A 13,154-nucleotide genomic window follows, 5' to 3' on the forward strand; every position below is an offset into this window, starting at 1 on the left:
TGACAGAGAGTCTCACTGTGTTGCGCAGGCTGGAGTGCAGTAGTGCAGTCTTGGCTCACTGCATCCTCTGCCTCCTGGGTGCAACCAGTTCTCCTGCTTCATCCTCCCAAGTAGCTGGGATTACAGGCACGCGCCAGCATGCCTGGCTAATTTTTGTATTTTTAGTGGAGATGGGGTTTTAGCACGTTGGCCAGGCTGATCTCGAACTCCTGACCTCAGGTGATCCACCCACCTCAGCCTCCTGAAGTGCTGAGATTACAGGCGTGAGCCACCACACCTGGTCGGGGATCGTTCTTTTCATTGCCTGAATCATTTCAGATGGTTTTATTGTGGTTTGGTTGATACACAAAAAGCTGTACATAGTTAATGTATACAACTTGATGAGTTTGGAATTCTAAGTAAACACCTGAGAGGTATTACCATAATCAAGGCCATAAACTTTGTCATCAAAACAGTTTTTGTACTGGCATAAAACAGACATATTGACCAACAGAACAAAAGAAAGAGTCCAGAAATAAACTCATGCATATATAGTTATCTTCAACAAGGGTGCCAAGAATACACAACGGGGAAAAAAATAGTCTCTTCAATAAATGGTTTTGGGAAGACTGGATTTCACTAAAAGAATGAAATTGAATCCTTATCTCACATCATACACAAAAATCAACTCAAAATAGATTAAAGACTTAAATGTAAAACCTAAAACAATAAAACTCTTAGAAGAACACTTAAATTAGCCAGGCATGGTGGCACACCTGTAGTCCCAGCTACTCCGGAGGCTCAGGTGGGAGGATCACTTGAACTTGAGAGGTTGAGGCTGTAATGAGCTGTGATCACACTACTGCATTCTAACCTAAAACCTAAGCAACAGAACAATACCCTGTCAAAAAAAAAAAAAAAAAAAAAAAAAAAGAGGGAGGAGGAGCAGGAGGAGCAGGAAACGTAAGAGAAAAAGCTTACGGACATTGGTCTTGGCAATGATTTCTTGGGTATGACACCAAAAGCACAGGCAACAAAAGCAAATATAGACAAGTAGAATTACATGAAACTAGAAAACTTCTGCACAGCAAAGGAAACAGTCAACAAAATGAAAAGGCAGCTTAAGAAATGGGAGAAAGTATTTTCAATCCATATACCTCAAGAGGTTAATATCTAAAAACCTATTAAAAAACTCTTAATAGCCAAAAAAAAACACCTGATTTTAAAATGGGCAGAGAATCTGAATAGACATTTAACCAACGAAGACATGCAAACAGACAACAGGTACATGAAAAGGTACTTAACATCACTAATGCAAATCAAAACCTCAATATCATCTCATACCTTGTTAGAAGGGTTATTCCAAAAAAAAAAAACCTCAAAAAACAAAAGATAATCATTGGTAAGGTTGTGAAGAAAAGGAAATCTTTTTACACTGTTGGTGGGAATGTAAATTAGTATAGCCATTATGGAAAACAGTGTGGAGTTTTCTCAAAAGATGAAAAATAGAATTATTTGATTCAGCAATCCCGCTTCTGGGAGTATATCCAAAGGAAATAAAATCACTGTTTCAAAGAGATATCTGCATTTTCATCACATGGTCCTTACAGCACTGTTCACAATAGCCAAGATACTGAAACAACCTAAATGTCTATCAGTCAGATGAATGGATAAAATGTGCGTATATATGTATACACACACAGAGCAGAATCAGTAGAGTATTATTCAGCCTTTAAAAAAAGAAGGAAATCCCATCACTTGGAACAACATGGGTGGATCTGGAGGGCATTATGATAAGTGAAATAAACCAGGCACAGGACAAATACTCCATGATCCCACTTTTATGAGGAGTTTAAAATAGTGAAGCTTGTAGAACTAGATAGTAGAATAGTGGTTATCTGGGGCTGGGGAGAGGAGTAAATGGGGAGGTGTCAGTCAAAAGATACAAAGTTTTAGTTATGCAAGATAAGGTCTGGAGATCTCCCGTGTAGCAGAGCCTATAGTTAGCAATACTGTATTGTATACTTAGAATGTTGCTAAGGGAATAGGTCTTACGTTAAGTGCTCTTACCACAAAAGAAAAAAATACTTTTCAAAGATTTTGAGGGGTTTGGGTGCAGTGGCTCACGCCTGTAATTCCAGCACTTTGGGAAGCCATGGCAGGAAGATTGCTTGAGCCCAGGAGTTTGAGACCAGCTTGGGGAGCATAGTGAGACCTTGTCTCTACTAAAAATTAAAAAATTAGCAAGGGGCATGGTGGCGTGTGCGTGTGGTCCCAGCTACTCAGGAGGCTGAGGTGGGAGGATCATTTGAGCCCGGGAAGTCAAGGCTGCAGTGAGCCGTGATCATGCCCACTGTACTCTGGCCTGGGCAAGAGACTCTATCTCAAAAACAATTTTTTTTAATGAATAAAGAGGGCAAAAGGAAAATCTTTTGGAGATTTTAAGATTCGTTTACATAGACTTTACAGCCTTGAAAAAAGATGTGTAAGCCCCAAATATAAAGAAGATACATTTGACCAGCAAGATTTATTAACAACTATGGATCTACGTGTGCCATATCATGTTCTTCAGTGTAATTTCATGTTTTTGTCCAGCGATTCACAGAGGACTAGATTTTAGATTGCCTTTCCTCTCCCACAACTGACAAGGCTTTAATCAGGGCATTAAGGAGTTCTAAATAGGTCTTGCTTTTGAATCTGCATATCAGGAGGGGGCTGGGAGCATGAGCGGGAGGATGTCATGTCTCAGTGATTAATGATCTCTAGGAAGCTGAAAAGGGGAGTGTAATATACACAGTATTTCTACCCCCTGGAGTAGGAATGCAAACACTATTGTGCAGATCTGTGCATAGTCACTGACTTCCTGGTAGCTGGAGAATTTCATACGCTCTTCTACCACAAATAAAACTGTCAGAGAAGTGACAGAGCTCAAAAAGCTGGCCTTCCTTACTTAAAAAGAACAGCTCAAACACAGTGAGCCAGAAAATTAATTTTGTAGTTGTTTGGAAACCAAGTTGTTAAATAAGAAATAAGAAAATGGGAACTTTTCTTGAAAAGCCTAAAACCTCCAAATATTTGTTGAATCAAACTCTACATTTGGTTTCTTAAATTTACTGAATTCCTGGAAACTGCTTACTTTAAACGAATTTAAAGGGGAAACATTCCTTTGTAATGAAATGACCCATCTTAAACTTTTCAATCTGGTCTCTGGTAGGTTCAGAGCATCATACGGTCAGTGTATTTAAGAGCCTATTGCCTGATGTTTAGGGAAAAAAATCATAACATTTCAGAATGGCTTGTATACAGTTTTTGAAAATAATTCTAAGGTAGAGTTATTTCCCCCCTTTTATTCTCAATGAATCTATGGTATTATTTAGTAACAATTTCTAAGTGCTTAAGATAGAAGCAAAACGTTCTGAACTATAGATAAGATAAACTACAGATATTTGCAAAAAAAAGTTTTAAGAGAAAGTTTTGCGGAAAGCTTATATTTCAGCCACCTTTGATTATTTACCAATAACCAAATATAGAGATTTTGTGCATAACACCAGTAGCAGCAGCAGTATTTGGTTTTAGTGAGGGCAACCAAATAACTTGTATTTTACTAGGAACCATTTATTCATATGACTTGTTAAATTATTTTTTGCTCTTGATTCATTTTTTTGATGCCCTATACATTACCACTTTCTGTTCTGCATTGTCTAACTTTTCAACTGACTTGTTACTGGTTTTTATTTTTCCATAATATAAAAAGAAAAGAAATATTCATTCTTGGGGAGGTGGAGCACAATTCAGGGTAGAGGAAAGAAAAATTTTTGTATTTCTATTTCTTTGTTTTTCTGTTAGTTTTGCTTTATTTTTTAGGGTGTCACTATAATCTAAAGTAGAAGGAGCTGCTGGTCTAAATTAAGATAGTATCAGATAGATGAAGCTCTAAATTTGGTTTCCAAGTGGTTGGACTTTTAAATTGCATTTGCAGGAGTTTATTTTTAGTCAGGATGTGGTTATTTTTAGATCTGCTTCTCTGTCACTAGGAAATAAAATGCCTGTCTTTCCATTGTTGATCAGGAAGTTCTAAGGCACAGGCATATAAGAGCCAGTTAGCCAGAACACCACCACTCCTTTTAGATGAAAGAATATGAAATAACTCATGGAAGAAAATATGTTTGTTGAGAACATATCTAATTTTGAAATTCTTAGTGTCATTTTAATCTTTTGTACACTGAACAACAGAACAAGGTTTTTAGGGAATGCCAAAAATATAAGGTTTGGGTTCCCCCTACTGGTGTGCATCCCAGTCTCGTGTATTCATTAATACACAGCTGAAAGGCCTAGGGGCTAGAGATTAGAAATAGCTATATTAACTTCATTTAGAGACCTGATGATAAGAAAGAGAGAAAAAACTCCATTTCCCTTTTTCTGCATATGTCTTACAAAAATTGGGATGATTTTAAAATTGTATTTTCTACATTTAGAAAGAATAAAACTTAATTCTACCATATTTGGTTTACTGTTGTTGCTACTGATAAGCTGCTTATTTTCAGTGCTTCTCAAATGCTTTATGTTGTAATCTAAGGAATAATAAAACACCAGTGGATCCACAAAAGGATTTAAAATCCCAGGGAAGAAATGCAAAGCTAGCATTGTTGCCATAATAAAATTAAGGAGCTGGCATTAAAGCTCACTAATTCCTATTTTAGCATTTCAGAAAGTGACATGACATCATGTGATTGTGTCTGTCTATTCAACATTTGTTTTTTTTCTAATTTGTACAACATATATTTGAAACAGTTTTTTATTTCCTATCTCGTAGTGTCAAGTGTCCATAATGGCTCATTTTTGGAAAAGAAATATTTTAATTGACTCTTAAAAGTCACTTTTGAACTTCTTATTATGTTTGCATTTTAAAGGACTATTCAATCAAGTTAAAATATTGTATTTTTTTAATTGCTTTTCAGCAATGCAGTCAACCTTTTAAGCAATGTTCCGGTCTCTTGTTTGGATGTTCTCATTTGTCCGTTAACCCATGAAGAAACAGCCCAAGAGGCAACGACTCTAGATGAACTGCCCAGTAATAAAACAGCTGAGAAAGAAACAGTTTTGAAAAACAATACCATGGTATACAATGGTATGAATATGGAGGCCATTCATGTTTTACTTAATTTTATGGAGAAGAGAATAGACAAGGTAAGGCTGATAAAATGGAAGCCCTGGGAAGATGCTTCCAAAGAATGTAAATGTGCCATACATACAGACACACATCACAGAGCATGATTTTTAAATCTAAGCTTTTTTTCTGACTGATATGTTGCATAATTGTTTTTACTTTGGAAAGCAGTTTATTACAATATATGATAAATTGCTGAAGCCATGTTAATTTATTTGTTTAATGCTGAAAATTATGTTCATGCAACACCAAAATTATGACTAGTGCTTGAAAACAAAGGAAAAAGTAATTACTGTTCCATTTTGTTACTTTGTGAGTCCTAGAAATAAAAAATATCCCCCCAAAAACTTGCTAAATACTCTTCATAATACCTAAAAGACATCTTCCCAAAAAAAAGAAAAAAGAAGACCTTGTCAATTTCCCATTTGTTGTGAGCTGTTTACATTCTCTGGTCTATCACTCACTTTGTCAGGTATCTGTATTAAAAGGCAGCAAGGTAGCATAGTCCAGTCACCAAAATTTTGCTTCATTCAAGCCCTTTGGCTAAGCCCATGGGAATCCTAGAAAATGTAGGAACATCCAGGAAGGACCAAAAAAGGCAATAGTAAACATGAATATGATAAAATGGAAATGTTTTTAGGAAAAGAATTTTTAAAATAGTTTGTAAGCTTAGGTAACATAAGATGTCCCCACCTCGCGGATCACGAGGTCAGGAGATCGAGACCATCCTGGCTAACACGGTGAAACCCCATCTCTACTAAAAGTACAAAAAATTAGCCAGGTGTGGTGGTGGGCACCTGTAGTCCCAGCTACTCAGGAGGCTGAGGCAGGAGAATGGCGTGAACCCAGGAGGTGGAGCTTGCAGTGAGCCGAGATTGCGCCGCTGCACTCCAGCCTGGGCAACAGAGGGAGACTCCCTCTCCCAAAAAAAAAAAAAAAAAAAAGTCCCCACCTCAAAAACAAATTGGTATCCTCAGTTACATGAAGGAAAGTAATACTGTTAGAAACAAAACTAATGTATTTCAAAAACATATGGTTTTTTTTTTATAGGGAAGCAGCTATAGAGAGGGTCTAACTCCAGTTCTCAGCTTATTAACCGAATGTTCCCGAGCCCATCGAAACATCCGAAAATTTCTCAAAGATCAGGTAACTGCTTAATGCATATTATATTGCAAAGTTAGTCTTTTTATGTGCATTTTAAACATAGAATTAATTGAATTTTCTCACAATGATTTTGTTTCAGATAATCAGAAACTCAGTCTTAATCTTTGAAATCTTCTTAATCAAGAAGTGTGTATTTTTTGAGTCATTCATTCAGCAAATGCTACCGAGATCTGCTGTGTGTGCTGTGTTTTGGGCATTGAACAACAGATGAAGTCTTTCCCCTTGGGAAGTTTATTTTGTAGAGGGGGGTCAAAAAGTAAACAAATTTAAAATATAATGGCAGGTGGTGATAAGCATTCTGAAGAAAGATAAAGCATTTTAAGAGAGAGGAGACACTTTAAGGGAACAAGGGAGGACCTCTCTGAGATGACATTTGAACAGAAAGGTGGAAAAGTAAGAGTATCTCTGAGAATGTTTGGAAAGGAATGTCCCTGAGAGAACAAGTTCACAATCCCTGAGACAAGAGGATGCTTTGGTACACTTAAGGAAAAGCAAGAAGGCCAGTGTGACTAGGCCACAATATGCAAGGGGGAGATTGGTAGATAAAGAGAGGTAACAAGAGCCAGATACAGCAGGCGGTGTAGGACTTTCCATTCTCTTCTAAGTGAGATGAGAAGATATTGGAGTGTTTTAAGAGGGGAAGTGATGTGACCTTATTTATGCTTAAAGATATCCTGGCTACTATTTGTAAGATTGACATAGTGGAGCACAAATGGATGCAAGGAGACAAGTCCAAAAGATAACTGATGTTGCATGTTTGGAGTAGGATGGTAGTGGTTAGAGTTCATACTTGGGGATATGTTTTAAATATTTTAATATGTCTTAAAAGTAGCTCACAGAACTTGCTGATAGATTGGAATATGGGTTGAAAAAGAAAAAATAAGGGTGATTTTTAAACTTTCAGATTATATCTTAGACTACAAGTTTAAGACTTTGATTGTAACAATACCTGAAACTAGCCTCCTCTAAAATCCCAATTTCAAGCACCTTCTCTTATTTAGTACCCTCAATTCAACATTCTTTCTTCCTCGGAGGATTGTCAGTCTGTCATTTTTTCCCACTGTTCTTCACTCACTTGTGCCTTCTCTCCTTACCCAGGCTAGATTCCACCTGAGGTTCATTACTATAATCACTCCTTTCCATACATCTCTAACTAGCACCTTGTGCGCTCCCTCAGTCGTACTCACCTGGCAAAACCTAACAAACTGGCTAACACCAGCTTTCTTCCTACTCTGGGTCTCCACCAAGCACTTGAACATGATAAGAGAAAATGACACAACCATTTTGACGAGTCTACTTTAAATTTAAGACCACCAGCCCCAACCGGTTCCTTAGCAAACTCCAAGATGACTATTTCACAGCTTCTTTTTCTTCACACCTCCAATGCTTACTGCCCTCTCCTCACTCTCATTTCTTGACTTTGTTTCCTGTTTCATCACGAAATTAAGAAAAAACTTTATCTTTCCACCATTGCATCTGCTATCTGTCTGCATCTATACTGCCATATCCCTTGTATTCCCATCTGTCACAATGGATGAATCATTGCTACTTCTGTGGCCAGCATTTGTCCTGGATCTCTTTCTCTCTCATTAAATGCAACTTTGCACCTGCATTTATTTCCCCTCTCTCTCTTCTTATATTAATCATTTAAAAAAATGTATTGGATCATTTATCAGCACCCAAACACATCTTTCATCTTAAAAACAAAAACACCTTCCCTTATCCCACTTCTCAAGCTGCCTTTCTATTTCTATGCTCCTCTTTATGCAGTGTCCTCAGAAGAGTTCTCTGTACTCACTCTCTCTATTCTTTTTACTCGTTTTTGACTCCTAAACCCTCTGTAGGCTACATGCCTTCCGCCCCACTGCAAAGGTGTTTATCACAGTCACCAACTCAACTTTGCCAAAGCTAATAGTTCTCAAGTCTCTTTTTTTAAATTCTCCAATAGAATTTGATGTAAGTATTCCCTCCTCCTTGAAATACTTTCTTCACTTGGTTTCTAGGACACAATAGAGAACCTCTTTGTTGATCTTCCTCGTTTTCCTAACCCTAAATGTTTGAGTGCCCCGAGGCAATACTGTCTTGTCTCTATCTCTGCTGCCATGGTGATCTCATTCAAGAGTCATGGTTTTGAAAATCATCCATATATGCTGATGACTCTCAAATTTATATCTCCAGCCCTGACCTGTCACCTAAGCTCTAGACTTATACAATGAACTGCCGACTCATCTCCTCCTCTTGGATGTATAGTAGGTATCTCAAGTTTAACATACCTCAAACTAATATCTTGATTTTCATCCCTCCAACCTATTTCTTCCCCTTCTTTCCACATTTCAATACGTGGTACCACCATTCACCCAATTGTTCATTTATCACTGCATAGAATCTCCCCTAATAAATGAACCAGATTCATTTTTTCCCTCTGTATTTATGGTCAAGATTTAGTAAGCACCTTACTGTATCTAGAAACACTAATAGGTAGTGCTGATAAGGAGAGATTAGAAAATAGAGACCATCTTTGAGGAATTTACAGTCTGTTGAAAGAAGAGAAATACCCAGAAAGCATGAATAATGATTTAAGCAAGATTAATTAATTAATTAAGGTCATTTCCACATTTGATTATTTTAAGACATTCTCCCTTGACTAGGAGGAGTTGGTGAAGCACAGTAAATGAAAATACTTTTTTTCTGCATTTTCGCTTTTTTCCACAAGGGATCCAGGTACACCTAAACTGTTTAGATTTTGCTATCTCTAAACAGAACAGCCAAAAAAAAAAAAAAAACCTATTAGTTAAATACTTCTTAATATGAAGGCCTTGGGCCACATATTGTGTCATTATAAAAGATTATGTGACCCACTGTCTGTCTTCAAGAAACATTACAGTAGAGGTATGGAGATGAAACATGACAGGTAAAAAGATAACTAAAGATACAAGGCATAATACAGAAATCAACTTTCCTTCTGAAGAGGATGCACTGTAGACTGTTATGATCAAGAAAGGCAGAACTTAAAGTACAGATGATTAACTCTGATAATAATGTAAGTGGAACCTTGATTTATTATTATGCCCTGTAGTAAATACCTGGTTAAATCCAACTCATGCCTATCCAAAGGAAATTGGTCTATATTCTGTGTTTGGGAGGTAGAAAAGAAAGCAAGTGGTAGAAATTACTGACCCAGGTTGTATTATTCTGGAGAGGCTTATAGAAGCAATGAGTATTTGGGGGATTTGAAAAAGAAACTGGACAAGATTTGTCAAAGAAAAAATTTGTTGGAGGTAGTATTCTAGGGGGAAATACATAGGCAGTTTGGGAGTGGTACATAACAATAACAACAAAATTTTGTTAAAAATTTGTTTTAAGGAACCAAAAATGTAGCTAACAAAATTTTTACATGATAACCTTTGTTCATAGATTCTGTACTCGAGGTACTATAGACATATACTACATGAAATCATTTGTTACATGTTTCATTCTTCTAGAAATGGGAGATGTACTAAGTATGGTTCAATAATGGTTCACAGTAGTAAGGATTTATTGTGCAATTACTTTGTGCCTAGCATTTTGTTCTACCCAGCCAGAGACTGAAATATGGATTCCGTAAACACTTTAGATAGGTCACTCAATTTTGTGAGATTTAGTTTCCATTTTTGTTTATAGCTGTGTCTCCCCTGCCTCTGATATCTCCTGATACATGGTGGATACTTGACATAGAAAGAGAGAGAGAGAAGAAAGTCATTTGAGTGGATCAAGTAAAATTATATATACATAAAGGATCTGGGATATAATAGGTGCACAGTAAGTTCTTATTTGACTTCGTGTCTGCCCTCATTTCTTAGCACAGTGCCTAGCTTATATAATAGAAGGCACTTAATAAAAGCTTCTTGAATTAATTCATTTTTCCTTCAACCAGCAAATATTCATTAAACACCTGTAATATGCTAGACACTGGGAAGAAAGCAGTAAACAAAACAAAGAAATCGCTGCCCCAGTGGAACTTGGTCTTGTGGAAGGAGGCAGACAAGTAAACAGATAATTATATACTACGTCCGGTGGTGATAAGTGCTATGAGGAAGGTTCTGGCAGAGTAAGGAGGTGGAGGTGTTGCAAAAAGAGAGGGCTAAAGGTTAGTGATATGGAGTGGTCAGGGAATGTCTCCTGTAAGTGACATTTTGGCAAACACCTGAAGAAAGTAAGGAGAGAGCCATGCAAGTTTCTAGAAAAAGAGTTTCTGGGCAGAAGGAGAAGCAAATTCAAAAGACCTGAGGCAGGAAAGTACTTGGCATGTTTAAGAAGGTCCATGGAGGTCTGTGTGTCTGTAACAGCATAGGCAGGGAGAATAGTAGAAATGAAGTCAGAGAAGTAGCAGGAAGCCAGATTATGTGGAATCCTGTACGGAAGTTGTAAGGACCTTGCCTTTTACTGTGAGATGAGAAGCCATGGGAACTGGAGAACTTTGAGGAGTGACATGATCTGACTTTCAAAGGATCATCCTAGCCACTATGTAGAAAATGAATTAGAGAGTGACCAGCATGGAAGCAGAGACCACTTACAAGGCTTTGGTATTAGTCCAGAGAAATATTGGTACCTTGGACTTGGTAATACTGGAGGAGGTGGGGAGAAGTGGTTGGATTGTGGGTATATTTCAGAGGTGGAGCTGACATAATATGCTGATGGATAGATATTAAAGAGAGGAGTCAAGGATATTTCCAAGGTTTTTGTACTAAGCAATTGGGAGAATGGACCTACCATTTAATGAGATGGAAAACTGATGAGGAACAGGTTTGGTGGGAACTTCAAGAGTCCTGCTTAGGACCCGCTAAATTTAAGAAGTCTATAAAAGCCTGGAGGTCAGAAACACGGAGTAGAATAGTGGTTACCAGGGGCTGTGGAGAAGATGGGGAGTTATTATTCAATAGATATAAAATTTCAATAATGTAAAATTATTAAGTTCAAGAGATCTGCTGTACAACATTGTACCTATAGAATGATGGTTACCAGAGGCTGGGAAGGATAATGGGGGAGTGGCGGGAGAATGAGGAGTGGGGATGGCTAATGGGTACAAAAATGTACTTCAATAGAATGAATAAGATGTAGTATTTGATAGCACAACAGGGTGATGTCAACAATAATTTGTTGTACAGTTTAAAAACAGCTAAAAGAGTGTAATTGGATTGTTTGTAACAGAAAGCATAAATGGTGGATACCCCATTTACCCTGATGTGATTATTATGTATGGTATACCTGTATCAAAATATCTCATATACCCCATAAATATATAACCTACTATGTACCCACAACAATTAAAAATTTTTTTTTCTTTTTAAATAGTTTGTTTATTTATTTATTTATTTATCTATCTATTTTTTGTAGAGACAGGGTCTCGCTATGTTGCCCAGGCTGGTCTCGAGCTCCTGGTTTCAAGCGATCCTCCTGCCTTGGTCTTCCAAAGCGCTGGGATTACAGGTGTGAGCTACCATGCCCGGCCAAAAATTAAAAATTAAAAAAAAAAAACTACAAAACAAAAATACCGTATGGTACACATACAAATTTAAGAAGGTTAGAAAAAACAAACAAGGAATCAGTTATGGGTCCCACCAAGACTTAACTGAATCAGAATCTGCATTTTAACAAGATCCCCAGGTGTTTGGAATGCACATTCCAGTCTAAAATCACTAGCCTGAAAAGCCCTAGTTAACAGGATGACTTCAGGACACTTTAATATGCTCTGTAATCAGTCTGTAAGTGTAAGTAAGGTGGTGGCAGTGTATTTAATATTGTGTTAGATTGAATATCCTCTATATAGATCTATCATAGATATAATTATCTTAAAAAAATGAAAGTGAGTCCATTTTAATATATTTTCTGCCCTTATTTAAATCTATTAGTTTCTGTAGCTCTTTGTAAAATCCTATAATTTCTGTGATTAAAAAAAGAAGTTTGGAGGTCAGGGAAGAAATCAACAATGGAGATATAATTTAGGGCAGGGGTCCCCAACCCCAGGGCCTGGTCCATGGCCTTTTAGGAACTGGGCTGCACAGCAGGAGGGGAGCAGCAGGCGAGCATTACTGCCTGAGCGCCGCCTACTGTCGTATCAGCTGGTGCATTAGATTCTCGTAGGAGCACAAACACTATTGTGAACTGCACATGCAAGGGATCTAGGTTGTGTGCTCCTTATGAGAATCTAATGCCTGATGATCTGAGGTGGAACAGTTTCATCTTGAAACCACCCACCAAGCCCCAGTCTGTGGCAAAATTATCTTCCATGAAACTGGCCAAGTCCCTGGTGCCAAAAGGTTGGGGACTGCTGATTTAGGGAGTCATCAGGATGCAGAGACTATAAAAAGCCATAAAACTGGATGAGATCACAAATTGAGTAAAAATAATGAAGTTGCCTACAAACTCAACCCTTGAATATTCCAACATTAACAAAACAGGAATAGAAAAGACAATTGGCAAAAGAGGCTGAGACAAAGCAACCAATGAGATAGGAGGAGGACCAGGAGAAAGGTATGTGGGTGGATGAATGGGTGAGTGAGTGAGCAAACTAACAGACAAACTAAGCAAGTTTCATAGGCCCTCTGGGGATCAGTCTATTTGCCATTACTTTTAAAAGCAAAAACCACAATTACTTTTGCACCAACCTAATACAAAACAGGGATGAGAGTGATGTTACTATCTCCTTTGCGGGGTTACTGTGAGGATTATAAATAATGTATATATACCATCTAGTGCAGCAACTAATGCATAGAAAGTACTAAAAATTAATAGCCATTTTTATTATAAAATTAAATAGCTAGAAAACATAAGTACAGTTTTTTTAATTAAATAAAGGTTGAGTGTC

General features: G+C 37.4%; 1 protein-coding gene across 12 annotated transcripts in view; it reads left to right on the forward strand.

Moving 5' to 3' along the window:
* Window positions 1-13,154, forward strand: part of RIC8B (RIC8 guanine nucleotide exchange factor B) — a 112,978-nt gene that overhangs the window by 63,397 nt on the left and 36,427 nt on the right. For all 12 annotated transcript variants that reach the window (XR_010148444.1, XR_673594.5, XR_010148445.1 and 9 more), the window contains 2 exons: window positions 4,938-5,166; window positions 6,197-6,292. Coding sequence is in view for 9 of the 12 variants with exons in the window: in XM_009426150.5 (XP_009424425.2) it covers window positions 4,938-5,166; window positions 6,197-6,292 (325 nt within the window). In the remaining 3 variants the exon portion in view is untranslated. The remainder of the gene's footprint in view (window positions 1-4,937; window positions 5,167-6,196; window positions 6,293-13,154) is intronic.

Source organism: Pan troglodytes, chromosome 10 (assembly GCF_028858775.2).
Source record: "Pan troglodytes isolate AG18354 chromosome 10, NHGRI_mPanTro3-v2.0_pri, whole genome shotgun sequence".
NCBI classification, from domain to species: Eukaryota; Metazoa; Chordata; class Mammalia; order Primates; family Hominidae; genus Pan; species Pan troglodytes.